General features: G+C 37.0%; 2 protein-coding genes across 2 annotated transcripts; one reads left to right on the forward strand and one right to left on the reverse strand.

The window, feature by feature from the left end:
* Window positions 1-1868: 1868 nt before the first annotated feature.
* gjd6 (gap junction protein delta 6) lies at window positions 1869-3415 on the reverse strand. Its single transcript, XM_084108940.1, has one exon. It carries the CDS (start codon window positions 3260-3262, stop codon window positions 2108-2110), a length of 1155 nt encoding a protein of 384 aa, XP_083965066.1. The 5' UTR covers window positions 3263-3415; the 3' UTR covers window positions 1869-2107.
* Window positions 3416-8588: 5173 nt separating this feature from the next.
* Window positions 8589-18943, forward strand: LOC311079487 (E3 ubiquitin-protein ligase MARCHF3). Its single transcript, XM_084108941.1, has 5 exons — window positions 8589-9009; window positions 10060-10241; window positions 13491-13695; window positions 16190-16396; window positions 17612-18943. The coding sequence occupies exons 2-5, from the start codon at window positions 10102-10104 to the stop codon at window positions 17768-17770; spliced, it is 711 nt and encodes a 236-aa protein (XP_083965067.1). The 5' UTR covers window positions 8589-9009; window positions 10060-10101; the 3' UTR covers window positions 17771-18943.
* Window positions 18944-19679: the final 736 nt, after the last annotated feature.

The following is a 19679-nucleotide window of genomic DNA, read 5'->3' on the forward strand; positions in this document are numbered from 1 at the left end:
TGAACAGTATGTTTCTTGTGCATGAAATGGAACTTTGAATGACTGTTTTTGTTTCTGTATTGGCCAGATACTGCCATCAACTGTCGCAAATGTTGTAATCATCTCAGACCAATAACTTTTTGACTTGTCATTCCCTATTGTATCTTTTTCTGGTCAGAGAGCAAAAAGGGAAAAAAAGTAAAAGTTGAAGAAACAAATTATGCTGAAAGCTGCAATGTGGAATTTCTGTGCCACTAACAGCACAAAACCTGAGTTGACAAAAGTACTATATTTTTGCATAAAAAAATAAAAATAAATGTCAGTGATCATTTCATGACCAGTTACAAGGCTAAGTTTAATTCTTAGGGTTACAGGTTGCAATCCCGAACCCTCAAAATCATGAGCCGTAATAATAGTGATGCTTCCCTTAGCAAATACCACTAAATATTTTCAAATAGGCCTGGATAAAAAATATTTCCTGATTCGATTCAAATCACATTCTCAAGCTCTTGATTTGATTTAATTTGATTCTAGTTAATTTGGATATATTTCAATTATACTATGCATGTGAAAGAAATTCTCTCTGCTATAAATGCTTGAACATTCCAACTTGTTAGATTACAAAATTATTATTTTTATTTTTTAAACAGCAGGCCCAATGTCGTTTTAATGATTCATCAAAAGGACCAGCTAAAAAAGTCATTTGTTCATACACTGGTTTACTTTACCTAGCTTTTTTGTTCAGCCCACAGAGATAACTTAATTGAAAGTTTTTTGTGCCATGTTTTATCTCTTCACATTCAATTCATACTGCAAGTTATCAGGAAAATATCACTTCTTTTGCTGCATATTTAGCAGTGGGGACGCACAGTTACTGAAAAGCAGTGCCGCAAACATTGACAAAAAAAAGGATCGAGCTTGGAATTTAAAACATTTATATAGATATTGTTTAAATATTTTTACTTGTCCCATGTTTCAGAAATTCTTATCAAACACCTATCTTCCATTGTTTGGAAAAACGTGTTCAAATCGACCAAAAGTTCATTTTACAGACCACTTAAACCAAATTGAGCACTATTTTGAAAGTGCCACAGTGTTTACAATCCTCAGGAAGTCAACCTACTTACATGACCGTTCAAAAGTTTGGGGACGGTTCTTTTTTTTAAAGAAAAAAATGTATGATAATATTTTTATTCAGCAAGGAAAATTAAATTGCTCAGAAAGACGGTAAAGACATTTATAATGTTGCAAAAGATTTCTATATTTTTTTTATAACTTTCTATTGATCACGAAAAAAAACTTCCACAAAATTAGTAATTAGCACAACTGCAACATTGATAATAATAAGAAAATATTATTGAGCAGCAAATCAGCATATTAGAATGATTTCTGAAGGATCATGTGACACTGTAGTAATAATGCTGATAATTCAGTTTTACCATCACAGGAATAAATTACATTTTAAAATATATTCAAATAGGAAACAGCTATTTTAAATTGTAGTAATATTTTACAATTTTATGGTTTGTGTATTTCTCATAAAAAAAATCATTAAAAGAAACGACCCAAACTTTTGAACGGTGGCGTATAATTGTCTCAGCACAAAATACTGAAAAAAATACAGAAATAGACCCTGCACAAAAAACTACCTGACTACTTTCTGAAGATGTTTGTGAAAACAATATGAAATTGCTTGAATCAAAGGAAGATGTGGCACCCGAATCATCCCGATCTCAAACTTACGATGTAGAATAGCTCTTTACTTCCAAACACTATTACTTACTCCTAAACCAATTTTACAGTGTTCTTATGAAATTTCTTCTCGAACGTTCATCACTACATCACTGAGTGAAAGGAAAGGCTTGTGAGTTGTTTTCTTTTTTGCTCTCTGGCGTAATTTATACACAAAGTTGTTTATAGATGTTGTAAATGAATATATTATTACACACTGTATATTGCATAAATAAATGACGTGGAAATATTGATTACATGTCATGGCTGATTGTACATTGTATAGTTTATTTCTTTGTCTTTTTAAGCTCATCCAAACAAACAAGCAGCAGCTGCCTTCAAAAATCTATCATTTTGTAATCAAACTTAAGACTTTCCGAATTGTCCGTAATTGAGTTTATATCCAAACCTCAGTGCTCCTTTGTTTTGATTTTCTTTCTTTGTTTGGCTGCGATTTACCCTTGAGCAATTGTGTTCCTCTGTAGGTGTCCTTGTCTTTCTTCGTCGAGCAGTTCCCAACACAGGTCCAGTCAGGCTGGTGGTCCACCACTAGATCTAGGGTAGGAAGCGAAGTGGTGCTGGTCACGTCTCTGAAAGTTAGAGAGGCTATGGACTGCGAGTCTTGGTTTATAGTGCCGTAACCCCTCCAGGAGCTGTCCTTGATGAGCATTGACTTCTTGATCATTTTCCAGCCCAGATGATTGAGCTCTAAGAAGTTGAGGAAGATGCAGAAAACACCTACGCAAAACATGAAGATCAAGAAGATGGTTTTCTCAGTGGGACGGGAGACGTAGCAGTCGACCCTCTGCGTGCAAGGACTCGCCGTGCACACGAAGTGAGCGGGAACGTTGAAACCGAAGAGGAGCCACTGCGCCACAACGAAAGCGACCTCGAGAATGGCACGGAAGCACACGTGGAAGACGTAGTACTTTGAAAGGACTCCCGGGGAGATCTTGGATGGGGCGCCGGTCTCCCGCTGCGCCTGTGAGCTTTTCTGCCCGCTCTGGTTGGCGATGCCTTCGAGAACATCAGCAAGACTGTGACCCAAGTGCTTGTGCGACTTGATGGAGCAGCTATCCGAATCGCAACTGCGACCGTACGCTTCCCTCGCCTGCTCGCCCTCTGGATGCTTGGATAAGTTGTGCCAGGTGTAGATGATGAAGCAAAGAGAAGGCGTCGACACCGTGATGATCTGGAAGACCCAGAATCGAGGCTGGGAGATGGGGGCGAAGGCGTCGTAGCAGACGTTGGGACACCCCGGTTGAAGGGTGTTGCAGACGAACATCTCCTGCTCGTCCGTATAAACGTCCTCAGTCGCCACAGCCACGATGAGCAGGCGGAAGATCACCATGACCGTGAGCCAGAGGCGTCCGATCATGGTGGAGTGCTGGTGCACGGCGTCCAGCAGCCGCTTGAGCAGTGTCCATTCTGTCATGTCTCTACGCACCGGCCTCCTGAAGTACAGCACCTGAAATAGATCCACTTTAGCTCTGTTGCCAGCAAGGACGGGTGTTTTCATGTTACAGCTCTGGCCAGAGAGCGAAGGTGCCATCACTGCTCCCAGCCATCCCTTTCTCCTTCAGAGATAAGGCCTCCGCTTGGGACCGTGCCGGCCACTTCACATTGGTCACGTGGTGCTGTCGCTTGTCTTTAGAGTCCATTTACAAACCGCAGGAGAGACGGCACTCTTCCTACTCTTGATAGCGTCGGCAGATTACGTTCTTTTCAGATTGCCGCCGTACGTGATAGGATGGGTTCCTTCTGAAGGCCACTTTTAAAAATACGCCACAGATAGCGGATACGTGCATGTGCTAATCTATATACTTTAAACTTGGCATTGCGCGCTATGAATATTGTTGGCTCTTATGACAAATTGCTTATGTTCCTCAGTTGTAAGCTGCTTTGGATAAGTGTCTGCTAAATAGATCAATTAAAATGTGATAGTTGCCTAGTCCGTGATTTTGTCAGTCATGTTTGTAACTTTGTAATCGGTTTGAATTGAGTTAAAATTATATACCATTCAAAAAATGTATGTTTTTGAAAAAGTCTCTTATGGTTACCAATGCTGCTTTTGTTTGATAATTTTGACATATATTATTTGGTATACAATATATATATATTTGTTTTCTATTATGATATTTATTTTAAATATATATATGGAAAAGCTGGATTTTCAACAACCTTACTCCAGTCCACAGTGTCACATGATCCTTCAGAAATCATTCTAATATGCTGATTTGCTGCTCAAGAAACATTTCAATGGTTCAACATTATAAATGTCCTCTTTACTGTCATTTTTTTTTATCCGATTAATGCATCCTTGCTGAATTAAATTAATATATGTGTATATATATATTATTTTTTTTTAAATCTTACTGCCCCAAAACCTTTGAATTGTAGTGTATGGTAAATGTCTTTTACCAGTATAGGATAGAAATAAAATGTTTCCAATACTGATGATACTGTTTGTTTACAAAAGTGATGGCAGCTATTTTGGATCTTAAACTAAAATAGGCAGATGATAGCAGTTATCTTCATGGTATCTGCTAACTGGTCCCCGTTGATTATTTATGAGTCCTTAAAAGGTCTGACACAAGTGGACGCCAAAGAAAAAGCAGTAACCAGGGGCTCTGTTTCCAAACAACTTAAAAGCCAACTATGTAGACTGTAAGGCAGCTCACTAGGTAGTATTTTGAATGATTTGGTACGCTAGATTGCCAGCAAATCCATGCGTCATACAAATAGCATTCCTAGAGCAAAGTGCTGGAGACTCAACTCACAATTGATTTCAACAGAGCTTGGAGTTGGCATGTAGTTAGCATCACACACTACTGAAAATGGTAAAATGGTCTAACTTTTAATAGTTTATAATAAAAAAAATCATTTTGTTTGCCATCTAAAGTCTTTTCAGCCCATCGCAATGCATTATGGGGTTGTCTTTTCAGAGAGGAATGGATATGATGCTGCTGAAGAGAAAAGGTACAGTATCTTAGAAGCCATCATTCACATTCAAATTGCAAGCACCTACAATATATTTGTATAGCGCTTTTCACAATACATATTGTATCAAAGCAGCTTCACAGTAAATTAAAATAATACAACAAGGTTTGTTTCTAGTGGAATTTATTGATTGATAAAATTAAATTAAATATCCCCAAAAATATCCTCCAATATCTTAAAATGATGTTTATGTAGTCAGGTTGTAGAACAGCGCATGTCACACAACCCCTTTTTTAGCGCTGCATTCGTTGTGTTGTGTCTCTTTCGGTTTGTTTTTCCACAGCATGAAGGTAAGATCCTATTGGTTTTTGAATGAACCACTCATTTTAAAATCTTCTAGGTCTACTTCTGTTAGGACATCCGCTTCAAACATTATCTCATGATCTCTATATGCTCATGATAATTTTAGTTAACTCTACATTAAGTAAATCCACTTCACTAATTACTCTTCAACAGCGATGCCATAGAAAAAAACAGCTACCGCAAGAATGTAAGTTCAAACACAAAATTATAAAATCTATTTAATTAGATAGTGCCTAAAGTTTTTTTTCTTTCATTGGAATGGTATGAAACTTGGTGACTTTTGAGGCAGTCGTTGACACCTTCCAAATACCCAAATACAAATAAATAGGAGGTTGAAATCAGATAAAGCATTTCTGTTAATTTTTGTAAAAACAATTATTGAATTTTGATGTTATGTGTAGAAAAATGTGTTTCTCTGTGTTCAGGTTTGACTGTAGTAAAATGAATGTAAAAACTGACTCTTCAAATCAACATTTCAAACAAAAAAATATATAAACCTTGACAAAAGTGGTCTTTAAGAATGTCAAATATCCAAATCCACAACTTAATAAAAATAAGTATTCATGTCTAAAAACACTTAGAGAGTTAATAAGCATCTTTATATAGAGCTATATAGGAATCTAGTGGTTACACCACAGCATTACACAAGTTTATCTTTATTTACTCCCACCAGATAACACTAATCTGGATAATGGATTTTTCAATGCGGAAAAAATTATCATAATTATTGCATACAATTCTCTCAAAATAAAAAATAAAAATAATTATTGAACAAAAATAAATTACATTGATTTGACTGAAAATAAAAAAAGTTACATTTCAGATGTTCGGTCACATTTGACCGTGAACACCACAAGTGTTACTCCCAAATGAACAATACCAGAGGGCTAAACAACTTTTTAGGAACTTTTTTTTTCTTTTTCAACCTGGTGATATCTATTAGTTTTTCGCAGTATATCGTTTAGGCCAATATGTGGGCCCTTGTTCTCCTCTGAACACATAAAGAACATTTGGCTCATAGGGCCGGTGATGTTGAAGTACTCACCATGACTAATGGCTCTATCAGTAACTTTTGCTGTGATGTTGCCCATGGCAATCAGACATGGATGCAGGTCTCAGGTCAGTATAGGAGTGTGTGCGTGTGTGAATACTTGTCCATGTTGTGTTTCCAGGAAGGCTGTGCTCAGAGAGTTCCTTTTGATCTTTGATGAGCTGTCAACAGTGTCTGGACCTTTATCACACACGCACATGTGTAACCAACACATTTAATATTCAATTAACATTATATAACAATATTTGCATGTCGTGTGCAGTAGATGTTTTGTTAGATTAAATATGGCTGAAAAGAAATAACTTGTTACATTTACTGTAGTGAGGTTCATACTGATAACGTACTAGATACATTCTTTGAGTTTTACTCTGAGTAGCTTGCAGCAAGTTTTAAAAATCTTATTTTGAGGATGTTAAGAATACAGTTCTGCACAAAAACAAATCTTGTCGCTTGCATGGTTCATTACTTTTTCTAGACATTTTAATGAATATTTAAATTGTCTTGGCAGATTATGACTGTAGGGAACTTTTTTGGTCTGTTGCACCTCCTGAAATTAGAAACTAAAGTATTTTTGTTTAAATATTTGTTGGAATAGAGAAAGAGAAGATAAATTAACTTGAAGCAACAAGTTATTTAGACTTTCAGAGAACATGATTTTAGTATATTTTGTCTGACTACAAGTTAAAAGTGCAGAAAGACAAAATATACTGAAAGCAAGTCTTAAATTTTAAAGTGTATTTATATATAATGTTTTTCCCCTGGAAAAGCAAAGGTGTGCTTATTTAACCCCTCTTTCACCACATGCATTTCTCTTTTTTTTCCCCCAGTAAATTCTTAATGGATAAAATTTAGTCCCGTCCAATTTTTCTCAATAGATGTCCTGTTACACTCAATATTAATCACATTGTGGAAGTAAAATAGGTTGTGAAACAGTGTTTCATGTTGACTTTAAGAAATGACAAATCTGAACCATTTACTTCTCGTAATTTCTGTTAAAAAGAAATATTCAATTTTGCACAGAGAAGATTTGTCATGTTGGAGCAGCACATTGGGTGTTTATGCAGATGGTGTGAGTTCAAAGCTGGCTTGTCTTTTCCGATCCTTTCCTTATTGTTTCTTGTTTTATCTCTCATTATCAAATTAGAAGTAGCCAGAATGTAGGCCTACAATAGCGCCTCAGCCAGTCACACCTCACTGAATCCCACAACATTAAAGAGGAAGTTCTCTTTCACCAAAGCTTGTTTTATTCCTGTGGTAATCCCTGGTGTCTGGGTCTCTCCTGCAAGCGCCTAAGAGGTGTCAAAGGAATTATTCACCCCTTCACGTGGTTCATGAAGAAATCCACATTGATGTCCGTCCCCGCCGGCCTTTCTAGCGAGCAGCTTGGCCATGAATAGCAGACAGGATTAGTGCCAACAGGACAGAAAGAAAAGCGAGCAGACAGAGGGAGGAAAGAAAGAGGCAGATTTATGGGGTGAGACTCAATGAGAGTGAAAGTCTCTCATATGACTACTTGTCTACAGTGTTTCCCTTCTGCACTTTCATCTAAGCTAGACCTGCGGTATAAAGAAAGATATTACGAATAAATCAACCCTTTACTGCCTAATCTCTCGTGATTGTCGCAGCTGAGTTTCTCACGTGTTCAAAGATCTGATCTTTTGTCCTTATGCTTCTGTTGTGTCTGCGTCGACTGGCTTTAGGAGACATTTGTAGTCAAATAATCGGACCTCCAGACAGGGGCAATGCTGAGAGGTTTGAACGACAATTAAACAGGCCTGTACAAACACTCAAAGCCACTCAAGACTGTTACATGTTGATTTTTCAACAGCCAAGAGATGTTTTCGGGCGTCACATCCTGCCTAACAGTGCTTGTGTGTTAAATTCTCTGTAACACTCTGCCTCAAGTGGCTTATTACTTTAATAACATTTTGATTGGGTTTTTAATGCCAATATCTAGATACAATGTGTGCATGTATGTATAGTATGCATGTATGTCAAACAGTTGATGGACCTCATTGACTTCCATAGTATTTATGTTCCTACTAATTGAAGTCAATGGGGTCCAACTTTCTTGTTACCAACATTCTTTCAAGTATCTTCTTTTGTGTTCAGCAGAAGAAAGGAATTCATACAGGTTTAGAACAACTTGGAGGTTTCAGTAAATGACAGAATTTTCATTTTTGGGTGAACTATCCCTTCAAGAGTAAAATATTCTTAAAGAGTATATATAAAGAGTCTTTAAAATGAACATACCAACACTGATGTTTCACTAGAGCTCTCAATTGGCAGCATAACAATACTTTGGCAAAAATGCATCTGCTACTCAAATGTAGCAATGGATTACATTGAATTATTGTTGGGTACGTGTTTTACAGTAGTGTAAACATGGCTGGACAAAGGAAAATCTCTCAAAAACAATAAATGCTCACAATGCTGAACCATTTTAGACATCAGTCAGCGAACAAGATAAAAAGGTATTTAGCAAGAGATCAGGCCGCTCTTATAGATCAGCGGGCTAAAATTAGACCTGGTCCGTGAGGTTTACACGCTGCCAACACTTTCACCGTTTGTTGTTGGTATGTCTGCAACGGTTTACAGTCAAAGCTTAGGACCCCGTTCGATTAGCATAATGTCAGGAAAATGAAAAGCCATTGGTGACAACTAACTGGATTAAGGAAGCCTGAATGAAGAGCTGCCCGGGGTGTAACCAACGGTGATGTGAGAAGGATTTCCCTTTGTCGGTTCTGTGCCTGTGCTTTCCTGGCCTTCCAGCTAATCCTCAGCTATTCTCACCAACGACCTTGGGCTCATGCTAATCTGACGAGAGAGAGAGAGAGGGGTGTGTGAGAGAGAAGGAGAAAGTCTACCTATCTTTAAACCTTCTTCAGAGGCTGATTCTGCTCGTGTTATGGGGAGTTTGGATGAAAAACAGCGTCTGTCTGATGGTAAGTTCCTAACTTTCCTGAAAACTTTGAATTAGCTTTTCATTTGCAGAAGTCATTGAATGGTGTTTTTGAAGTTGTTTTAGATGTCCATTTGGTAAAATGTTATATGTGGCTCGTGTGCCTATACAGTAGAGTTAATGTTGCCTCCATTGTGAATCCATTGACTTGTGCATCACAAGGATGCAGCAGAGAAATGCAATGGTTTGCAAAAAAAAAAAAAAAGTTATGCTCCAGCATGCAATCAAAACTTCAAATTGTAATGTTTGCTCTCTGACGTAAGCATCTATTGACCAATTTCAGAGAGGCAAGATGTGTGTCCTTCAGAAACAACTTTTGGACAGTCTTCATAAAACTAATGATTTCAATGACCTGGCATTTTCCACACTCTCAATGGATCTTTTGCATCGCTTACAGTTTAGTTTCAGTTCATGAAGTCTGTACATCATTCAGTGGAAAATAGTGTAACCTCAGTTAAATCCTTCACTCTCAAGGAGGTACAAAAGCTGTCACTGGGGCGGTATCCTTGGAAAAGTTACGAATATACTCATATGTACCTTTAAGACCTTTGATATGCACCGTTTAAGGATAAATGCGTCACAAAAGTGTACCTTTTGAAAGGGTTCCACCCCAGTGACAGTTTTTGTACCTTTTTTATACAGCAAAAGTCATCATTATGGACCCATGATTCATATGTAACTGAGCCCAGCCTAATTATCTAAAAAATAAAATGATGAAACATGCATTGAATGTGAATGATAGCCTAAAATGTATATGCATGCAATTGTTTCAAATATGCATATGCAAGTGATCATCATCTGCAATAGTTTAAAGAGGGAAACACACACACACACACACACATATATATATATATGTATGTATATTTATATGTATGTATATATATCCAAGCAAATTATATCTCAAGAGTAAAAAAGCAGCTTTTTCAGTCTGTTCCTCACACAAAGGACAAAGCTAACGCAAACAAACTTCAGGTTCCTGTCTGTATTGTTCTGTCAGTGTCTCTTCATTGATTCATGTCTCCGTCTCTCTCAGCTTGCGGTTGCTCAGGTATGAACGGCCTCGTGTGCAGCAGTCATGCTCTGTGAGGAGTCTTCAGCTGGGCTCAAGGCTGCTCTGGATTCTCTGGATACTGAGACCTCCACAGATCCTGTGCAGGAAGTCATTCACAGTAGCACTTATGTTTCCTCTGTGATCCCTGCACATGTGGGCATCAGGTGGGTCTAAGCCATTTATCCGAATACCCATTAGGCATTGGTGACGTAAATATGTGCAGTCATGAGTTTATATTCATCTGATGTCAGAAAGTTGTAGAAAGTCTCTCACCAAGGCTGCATTTATTTGATAAAAAAATACTGTGAGATTTTAATTATTTAAATCTTTCATTATTTATTATTTCAATTATAAATACCTCTATTGTATTTTAATGAAGGGGTGGTTGAATATGATTTCACTTTTCTAACTTTAGGTAGTGTGTAATGTTGCTGTTTGAGCATAAACAACATCTGCAAAGTTACAACGTTCAAAGTTCAAAGCAAAGGGAGATATTTTCTTTTAAACAATTTTCTTTTAAAAATTGCTTTTTAAGGATTACAACAAACGGCTGGTTGGGACTACATGACATTCCTCCTGGTTTAGTGACATCATAAACCCTCAAATTTACATAAACCCCGCCCCCTGAACACGATTTATAGATTATCAAGACAGAATATGCTAATCAATGACTAGAAGATAACTACACATAAGCTACATAAATTCACCAACTAACCAATCAGAAATGTTGTCTACATGTTGTCACTTCTTGAGTCTCTCCATCTTTCTGACTTCGGTTTGAACATAAAAGGCTAAAAGTTTTTGAGATTTTCAGTGCATGTCTGTGTCAGGTAAAAGGACACAAGCCGTTGTAGCTCCGCCCTCTGTACTGGGAGCTGCAGCTCATTTGCATTTAAAGAGACGGTGCGTTTTTGCTCACCCTCAAAAAGGGACAGCTTTAACATGCTATATAAAAATATCTGTGGGGTATTTTGAGCTAAAACTTCACATACACACTCAAAGACTTATTTTACATCTTGTGAAAAGGGCATTATACCACCCCTTTAAAATTGATCCTTCAGATTTGTTCAGGTTTTTTTTTTTTTTTTGTGGAAACGTGATACATTTTTTTTCAGGATTCTTTGATGAATAGAAGGTTCAAAAGTATTAATTCCTTTAACTTATAATATTGTATATCTCACAGTTGAAACTTTATATCTCATAATATGCATATATACAGTGAGGAAAATAAGTATTTGAACACCCTGCTATTTTGCAAGTTCTCCCACTTGGAAATCATGGAGGGGTCTGAAATTGTCATCGTAGGTGCATGTCCACTGTGAGAGACATAATCTAAAAAAAAAAAATCCAGAAATCACAATATATGATTTTTTAACTATTTATTTGTATGATACAGCTGCAAATAAGTATTTGAACACCTGTCTATCAGCTAGAATTCTGACCCTCAAAGACCTGTTAGTCTGCCTTTAAAATGTCCACCTCCACTCCATTTATTATCCTAAATTAGATGCACCTGTTTGAGGTCGTTAGCTGCATAAAGACACCTGTCCACTCCATACAATCAGTAAGAATCCAACTACTAACATGGCCAAGACCAAAGAGCTGTCCAAAGACACTAGAGACAAAATTGTACACCTCCACAAGGCTGGAAAGGGCTACGGGGAAATTGCCAAGCAGCTTGGTGAAAAAAGGTCCACTGTTGGAGCAATCATTAGAAAATGGAAGAAGCTAAACATGACTGTCAATCTCCCTCGGACTGGGGCTCCATGCAAGATCTCACCTCGTGGGGTCTCAATGATCCTAAGAAAGGTGAGAAATCAGCCCAGAACTACACGGGAGGAGCTGGTCAATGACCTGAAAAGAGCTGGGACCACCGTTTCCAAGGTTACTGTTGGTAATACACTAAGACGTCATGGTTTGAAATCATGCATGGCACGGAAGGTTCCCCTGCTTAAACCAGCACATGTCAAGGCCCGTCTTAAGTTTGCCAATGACCATTTGGATGATCCAGAGGAGTCATGGGACAAAGTCATGTGGTCAGATGAGACCAAAATAGAACTTTTTGGTCATAATTCCACTAAACGTGTTTGGAGGAAGAAGAATGATGAGTACCATCCCAAGAACACCATCCCTACTGTGAAGCATGGGGGTGGTAGCATCATGCTTTGGGGGTGTTTTTCTGCACATGGGACAGGGCGACTGCACTGTATTAAGGAGAGAATGACCGGGGCCATGTATTGCGAGATTTTGGGGAACAACCTCCTTCCCTCAGTTAGAGCACTGAAGATGGGTCGAGACTGGGTCTTCCAACATGACAATGACCCGAAGCACACAGCCAGGATAACCAAGGAGTGGCTCTGTAAGAAGCATATCAAGGTTCTGGCGTGGCCTAGCCAGTCTCCAGACCTAAACCCAATAGAGAATCTTTGGAGGGAGCTCAAACTCCGTGTTTCTCAGCGACAGCCCAGAAACCTGACTGATCTAGAGAAGATCTGTGTGGAGGAGTGTGCAGTGTGTGCAAACCTGGTGAAAAACTACAGGAAACGTTTGACCTCTGTAATTGCAAACAAAGGCTACTGTACCAAATATTAACATTGATTTTCTCAGGTGTTCAAATACTTATTTGCAGCTGTATCATACAAATAAATAGTTAAAAAATCATACATTGTGATTTCTGGATTTTTTTTTTTTAGATTATGTCTCTCACAGTGGACATGCACCTACGATGACAATTTCAGACCCCTCCATGATTTCTAAGTGGGAGAACTTGCAAAATAGCAGGGTGTTCAAATACTTATTTTCCTCACTGTATATTATTTTTTAACTTTATCTCAATTAACTTCTTTATTTATTTTTTTTACTAAGGTACAAACATGCTTCCATTCCAAAATAAAGTGCAATAATAAATAATGATAATGATGAAATGATTAAAATAATGGTAGCTTAACTTTTAAACAACCTACAAAAGACTTGCTTATAATCTGCACATTTCAACTACCTAAATTAATTGATTTGGCCAACTTAAAAAGACTTCGTTCAAAAACACGTAATCACCCCAAACTTTTGAAGATAGTGTGTGTGCATGCATATGTGTGTATGTATGTATGTATATATAATTTAAATATATGATTAAAAAAAGAAAGAAATTAAAGTCGTTATTGTAACACATCTCATGCACATTCATATTCATATAATGATCTCAGTATATCTCATATCTATTCTTTTTTTAACTCTATCCACAGTTAACATCTGCATGGTGCAAACAGGCTTCCATACCAAACAAATAGTGTTAACATGATTTTTAAACACCCCACGAAAGGCTTGCTTATAGCCTGCACATTTCAACACCCATCTACATCATGTGAATTTTAGTAGCCTTGTTTTCTGATGGATATCCTGGTCTCTCTTTTCAGTCTGAACAGCGAGGAGCCGTTCTGTCGTATCTGTCATGAAGGCAGCAGTGCGGGCGATCTGTTATCACCCTGTGAGTGTGCCGGGTCTCTGGCGATGGTTCACCGTGTTTGTTTGGAGCACTGGCTCACGGCCTCCAGCACCAGCCACTGTGAGCTCTGCCACTTTGAGTTCTCTCTGGAGAGACTTCCTAAACCACTCACAGAGGTACAGGAAAATAATCAGCAGTAGTGCTTTTGAATAATTGAATCCTCTATAATTTGCTTTAGAGGATTTCTAATGAGTCCAGAAACTTAATGGCCTAAACACTTTAAAGTCCCCCTGTAGTCAATAATTGTATCCCTTGAAACTCATCTTTGATTGCCAAAATTACATATTTAAATTTTTTTTACCCTTGCCTCAATTGTTATACGTGGTTCTATGAATATGCAAATTAGCCCCGCCTCCACTCACTCACACCAGCTCATAGATCCACTCATTGATGATCACACGTTGATGTGATTGGTTACAAGGTAGTTTGTGACGTCAGAAACACCAGCGATTTCAAACCGCGTTTTTGAGTCTTTCGTTCACTGCAGTTTTAAGGAGAAAATACTCAGCAATGGTGTTGACTTATGAATTTGCACATGGTTTGTCTTAAACCATATTAAAAACATAAAAACATCACATAGACAAATAAACAACATTAAGAACTTGATTATCACCACAGAAGGATTTTAAAAAATCTTTTTGATTTTAGTAAACTAACCCCCCAATTTCACATACAAATGCATGTTTGAGCTGATTTAACTGAAAGCAACTTGCATTGGCATTTAAAATATGTCAGTGCCATTGTTTTGTCTCAAGATGCACACCAGTAATTTTTTTTTTTAAAGGCACTTTTATAAAAGCTAATTAAATGTCCTAATTGAACAAGGGTCTAATCCTGGTTTAATCTAAGCCCTGTCTGTGAAACCAGGCCTAAACTTAATTGACTGTGTGTACTGTGAATGACATTAAAGCAGACGAAGACAATGGTGTAGAGGACCCTGGTTGATTATTCTAAAACTTGAAAAATGAACTATAAACCTGAGCTTTACATAAAACAAAAGCCTAAACATGACTTGAACTTGACTTGACTGATAACAATAACCTGAAATGTGGAATATTTTTTCATATTGATCTTCAATTCTGATAAAAAGAAAAGCTTTAGAAATCAGATCCAACATAGATTTCTGTCTATGCAAATAAATTCTGTACAAATATTTGTAAAAAAAAAAAGAAAGAAAAAAAGAAAGAAGTGTTTTGGCAGTCATAGATAGATTCCTAAAATGTTAGGACCTAACAGTTAGGTCCCAGTTTTTACAAAAGTTATTATTTAGCCCCTCTTGATTTTCAGTGGGAAATTATTTTAAAGTAGCTCCATTTGCTATAATTTTGTATGTTTAGCAGATGGTGAAACTGCATCTTGGGCACCGACTATTTACTCCTCTATTTCTTCTAATTGTGTTTTTGGCTAAATGTTGCTATGGAAACGCAGATATTGTCCGACCTCAGCTGATACATAATTCACTGCGAGTCTGTCAATCTGCCCTCACAAATGACTTTAGAGTTTATTTAGAGGCATAAAGAGATCTAAAACTGCAAATGGACATATAATAGCATACACTCTGCATTAGTCGCAAGGAATGTGTTTTAAGCAACATTATCATCAGCCTTCATTCTCATGGAGTCAGTCACTCTTGAGTCCTGAGTCGTGCCTCTGCTTCACCTTAAGGCACACAGCAGATATTGGCAGGTCTGTTTTACCTCGACGTCTTTTAAACACTAATCCACTTAGCAGGAAAATGAGATTAGATGAGGAACGTATCCCTGTCACTGCAGAGGCTGGACGGGGACATGCCGCATTATTAATGTCCTTATCTCATGTTTGGGCTGGAGGACAGGAAAATGATACTATGTCCATGTGCATCACAACAAACCTCACATGCCCTATCAGTGCTGTGCCTTGCACTAAAGTTAGAGAACAAGCAATATTATGACAGATACAAATACAGATTATAACTGTCTGATATATATCTGATATACTTATGCATCATCATTAGACTACAACAATAAAACCATAATATTTAAAAATAATAATAATCAGAATAATAATAATTCTCTATCTATCTATCTATCTGTCTGTCTGTCTGTCTGTCTGTCTGTCTGTCTGTCTGTCTGTCTGTCTGTCTGTCTGTCTGTCTGTCTGTCTGTCTATCTATCTATCTATCTATCTATCTATCTATCTATCTATCTATCTATCTATCTATCTATCTATCTATCTATCTATCTATCTATCTATCTATCTGTCTGTGTCTATCTATCTATCTGTCTGTCTGTCTGTCTGTCTGTCTCGTTCTGTCTGTCTGTCTGTCTTTTATCTATCTATCTTTCTATCTGTCTGTCTATTTATCTATCTATATATTTATCTGTCTATCTGTTTGTCTGTTATCTCTCTATCTGTCTGTCTATCTAAATCTAAATCTAAATCTAAATCTAAATATAAATATAAATATAAATATAAATATAAATATAAATATAAATATAAATATAAATCTAAATATAAATATAAATATAATATAAATATATACTTATTTATTGGTTTTAAAAAAGTAACATTACCTGCTCAAACTGCTGTACGTGTAATACCGTTCTAATCATCTGTTTTTCATGGCTCCAGTGGTTCACTACACCGTCCATGCAGCACCAGAGGCGGACGCTGTGTGGGGACGCGATCTGTTTCCTGCTCATCACACCATTAGCCAGTCTGTCGGGATGGCTGTGTGTGCAGGGAGCCATGGATCTGTACTACAGCAACAGCATGGAGGCCATCGGACTCATAGTTCTCACACTCACACTCTTCACTATTTACTTCTTCTGGACTGTTGTAAGTTTACTCTTGTTTTCAGTCTAGCTAAATGCTGCATTCATGCCATGTCGTAATTACCGTAATTACAAGATGACAACCCGCTATGTTCTGCTTGGAGCTTTTCATGTCCTCGGAATTTTGCACTTCTACAGCAATACTATCTACGGCAAAAAGAATCTGCAGAGGCCAAGTCGGAGTTTATAATCTGTAATTACCTATGAGGACTTGATTTTTACACATCAGAATCTCATAATTACAGTTATTTCAACATGGCGTAAACACAACTACACTGTAAAAAAATTGCTGTAGTTTTGCAGCTGTTTGCCAGTAACTTAGATTTAAATTGATGTTATTTACTGGCAACAGTTTGCTCAAAGTTAAATGAACATTAAACATTAACAAGTCTTTGTCTTTACAGAATAAAACTATAAAATAACAATCTAATGCAAAGCATTCTGGGAACCAGAAATCTTCATCAACCTTTTTCTGTTTTTTTCCTTCAGATTTTGGTTCCCAGAATGCTTTGCATGAGGCTGTTATTTTAGTTTTATTCTGTAAAGATAAAGACTTGTTAATGTTTAATGTTCATTTAACTTTGAACAAACTGTTGCCAGTAAATAACATAAATTCAAATCTACAGTAAGTTACTGGCAAGCAGCTGCCAGTAATACTGTAATTTCTACAGATTTTTAGCGCAATTTTCCAACGGGCAAAATTGCGATTGTTAACTCATGATTTCTGTTCTGTCTGTGCGCACCAATCTTGCACTTCTATCTCCTCCTCAACCAGACCACCTAGAGACTTTGGGTTTTCGGCATTATGTTAAGGAAGGTCTAATCTCGGGAACGCACAAAAAAAAAAAAAAAAAAAAAAAAACCCATAAAAACATTTACTATCTCTTAGTGTTGTGATCCCATGACGTCAGAAAATTGTGCTAAAACACTCACTGAGTTTTTATTACTTGTTTTAACAGTGTAGATATTTTTTATTTGCAGTGTATGGAGCCCCTAAAGGGACGACATGATTGTGGTAAAAAAAAAAAAACTTTTGCATTCGCTCATAACACTTTGCGTCCCCCGAGAAAAAATTTAGCAATTTTTGCGTTCCCACTTTCTCTCATGATAGGAAGGCACGATAGAATCTGGAATTTGGTGAACAAATCTGTAAAAGAGTAATTAAAAAGTCAAATGACAAAGGTAAATTTTCTGCATAATCTTCCTTTTTTTACTGCAGGTATCCCTCCGTTACCACGTTCACCTTTTCAGGACGTGGAATTCGACGAATCCCAGCGTCCGGCTGCAGATTCCCCGCCCTATGAAGACACAGCAGAAACAAAAACATCTAACGATGCACTTCTTGTGCAAAAACAATAAAAAAGAGACCATGGTGTAATGCCGGCGACAGCATCAGGAATAAAAAAGCCCAACGGTTATTTCAGACACCCTGATTTCATGATGTCTTGATTTTGTGTGAAGCCCTGATTTAGAGTCACACTCAGATTTGGAGAGACATTCTGATTTAGGACTCACACACTGAATTGAAGCGATGGCCTAATTTGGAGTGACACCATCATTTTGAGAGCGATTTGGAGTGATGCCCTTGATACTGAGTGACGTCCTGATTTGGAGGGACAATCTGATTTGAAGTGGTATTTTTACTTTTGTTCACTTGAGTTTTTAAATAATGGAAAACTCTGAAGAAGAAACTTTTCAATCATGAAATTTCATCAAAACATTGGAAAGCATGTCAAACCACTGGAAAAGAACATGCCTGCATAATTATTCCAGAGAACAATGGTGTTGAGATGATAACGATTGATCTATTTATACCTGCAGGTTTTACTTTACAAGATTGTTTCATAATTATTCAGAAGAATATATATCTAGGTGAACATACAGTAAGACAATCATACAGATATGCAGATCATTTCATTACTGTTTGCTTTATCATGGAAACACTGGAATTATATAGAAAAGTGCCCCCCCCCCCACACCTGAATTGAAAAGACTAAAACAAATTTACTTTAAAATCTTGTTACATTGTGTGCATTGTAAATGTCACATCAGAATATCCAACCCGATCTCATGAGAAAATATAGACTATCGTTCAAAGGTTTGGGGTCAATACAATTTTTTTCTAGAATTAATACTTTTATTCACAGAGTATACATTCAATTTATCAAAAGTGACACTGAAGACATTTAATTTGTTGTTATAAAAGATTTCTGTTTCAAATAAATCCTTTTCCTTTTTATTTTCAGGATTCTTTGATGAACTGAAAGTTCAATGTATCACGGTTTCCACAAAAATATGAAGCAGCACAACTGTTTTCAACATTTATAATAAGATTTTTTTTTTAATGTCTTTCAAAAACATAAAAAAAAATCTTACTGACGCAGTTTTATTTTGTGTTAGCCTAATTAATTCATAATTCGCCACAAGCCAAAGTTTCTCTTTTAATATTAAGAAACTTTTTTTTTTACTTTTCTGTTCTGCCTAAATGCTGTGGACATAATTTAATTCCTATTGTGAAAGTGAGAAACAAGCAAATAAAACACAAGTTTTACTCGTTTTCTTTTTTTACTCTTACATTTTTCTATCTGCAGACACAAATATCCCGGGGTGTTTTTTTTCCACTGAGATCTGAATCATTCAGAGACTTAACTGGCTGGATAGCGTTCTCCATTTCAACCATTTCAATCCTGCCAGAATACAAATAACTGCGTTCAGTGAGGTGAATTGGTCTGCAGTCAGAAAAAGAGCAGTAACTGTTCTTCATGCTTTAAGATGATTTATAAACCATGAATATTGTTCAATGTTAGGCTAATGTGCACAACATATGAAATTACAGGGGTAGCAAATGGGAAGCAGTAAATCAAAATGCTAACCGTGCATCACTACTATTGCAATCATTGTCCTATAATTGCATCATGTGCACACTAACAGCTCAGAGTCGAGAGTAGTGGTTCTCAACGGGGGTTTAGGTTATGGAAGCAAGATTTTGAAAGAGTTTACACCAAAGATCCAGGCAAGACAAGATTAAACATGTACTTGCAAAATAATTTTATACAACATTCTAAAATCTGCCAGTTTAATGCGACATGTAAGCTATGTATATCGTTTCTTTTGCAAAGACTCTATTATTTTTCCAGTCATAGACCAGCACTGACAAGAATCAGCATTCACGTGCTCAAAAATGTGTTTCGCGCTGGATTGGAACAACTGGATTGGACTAGAATCACGCTGTGGAGGAATGGAAAGTTGACAAGCCATTAAAAAAGTATTGACTAAAGGACCACTTA

The sequence above is a fragment of the Abramis brama genome, assembly GCF_963993115.1.
Source record: "Abramis brama genome assembly, chromosome: 3".
Taxonomy (NCBI): domain Eukaryota; kingdom Metazoa; phylum Chordata; class Actinopteri; order Cypriniformes; family Leuciscidae; genus Abramis; species Abramis brama.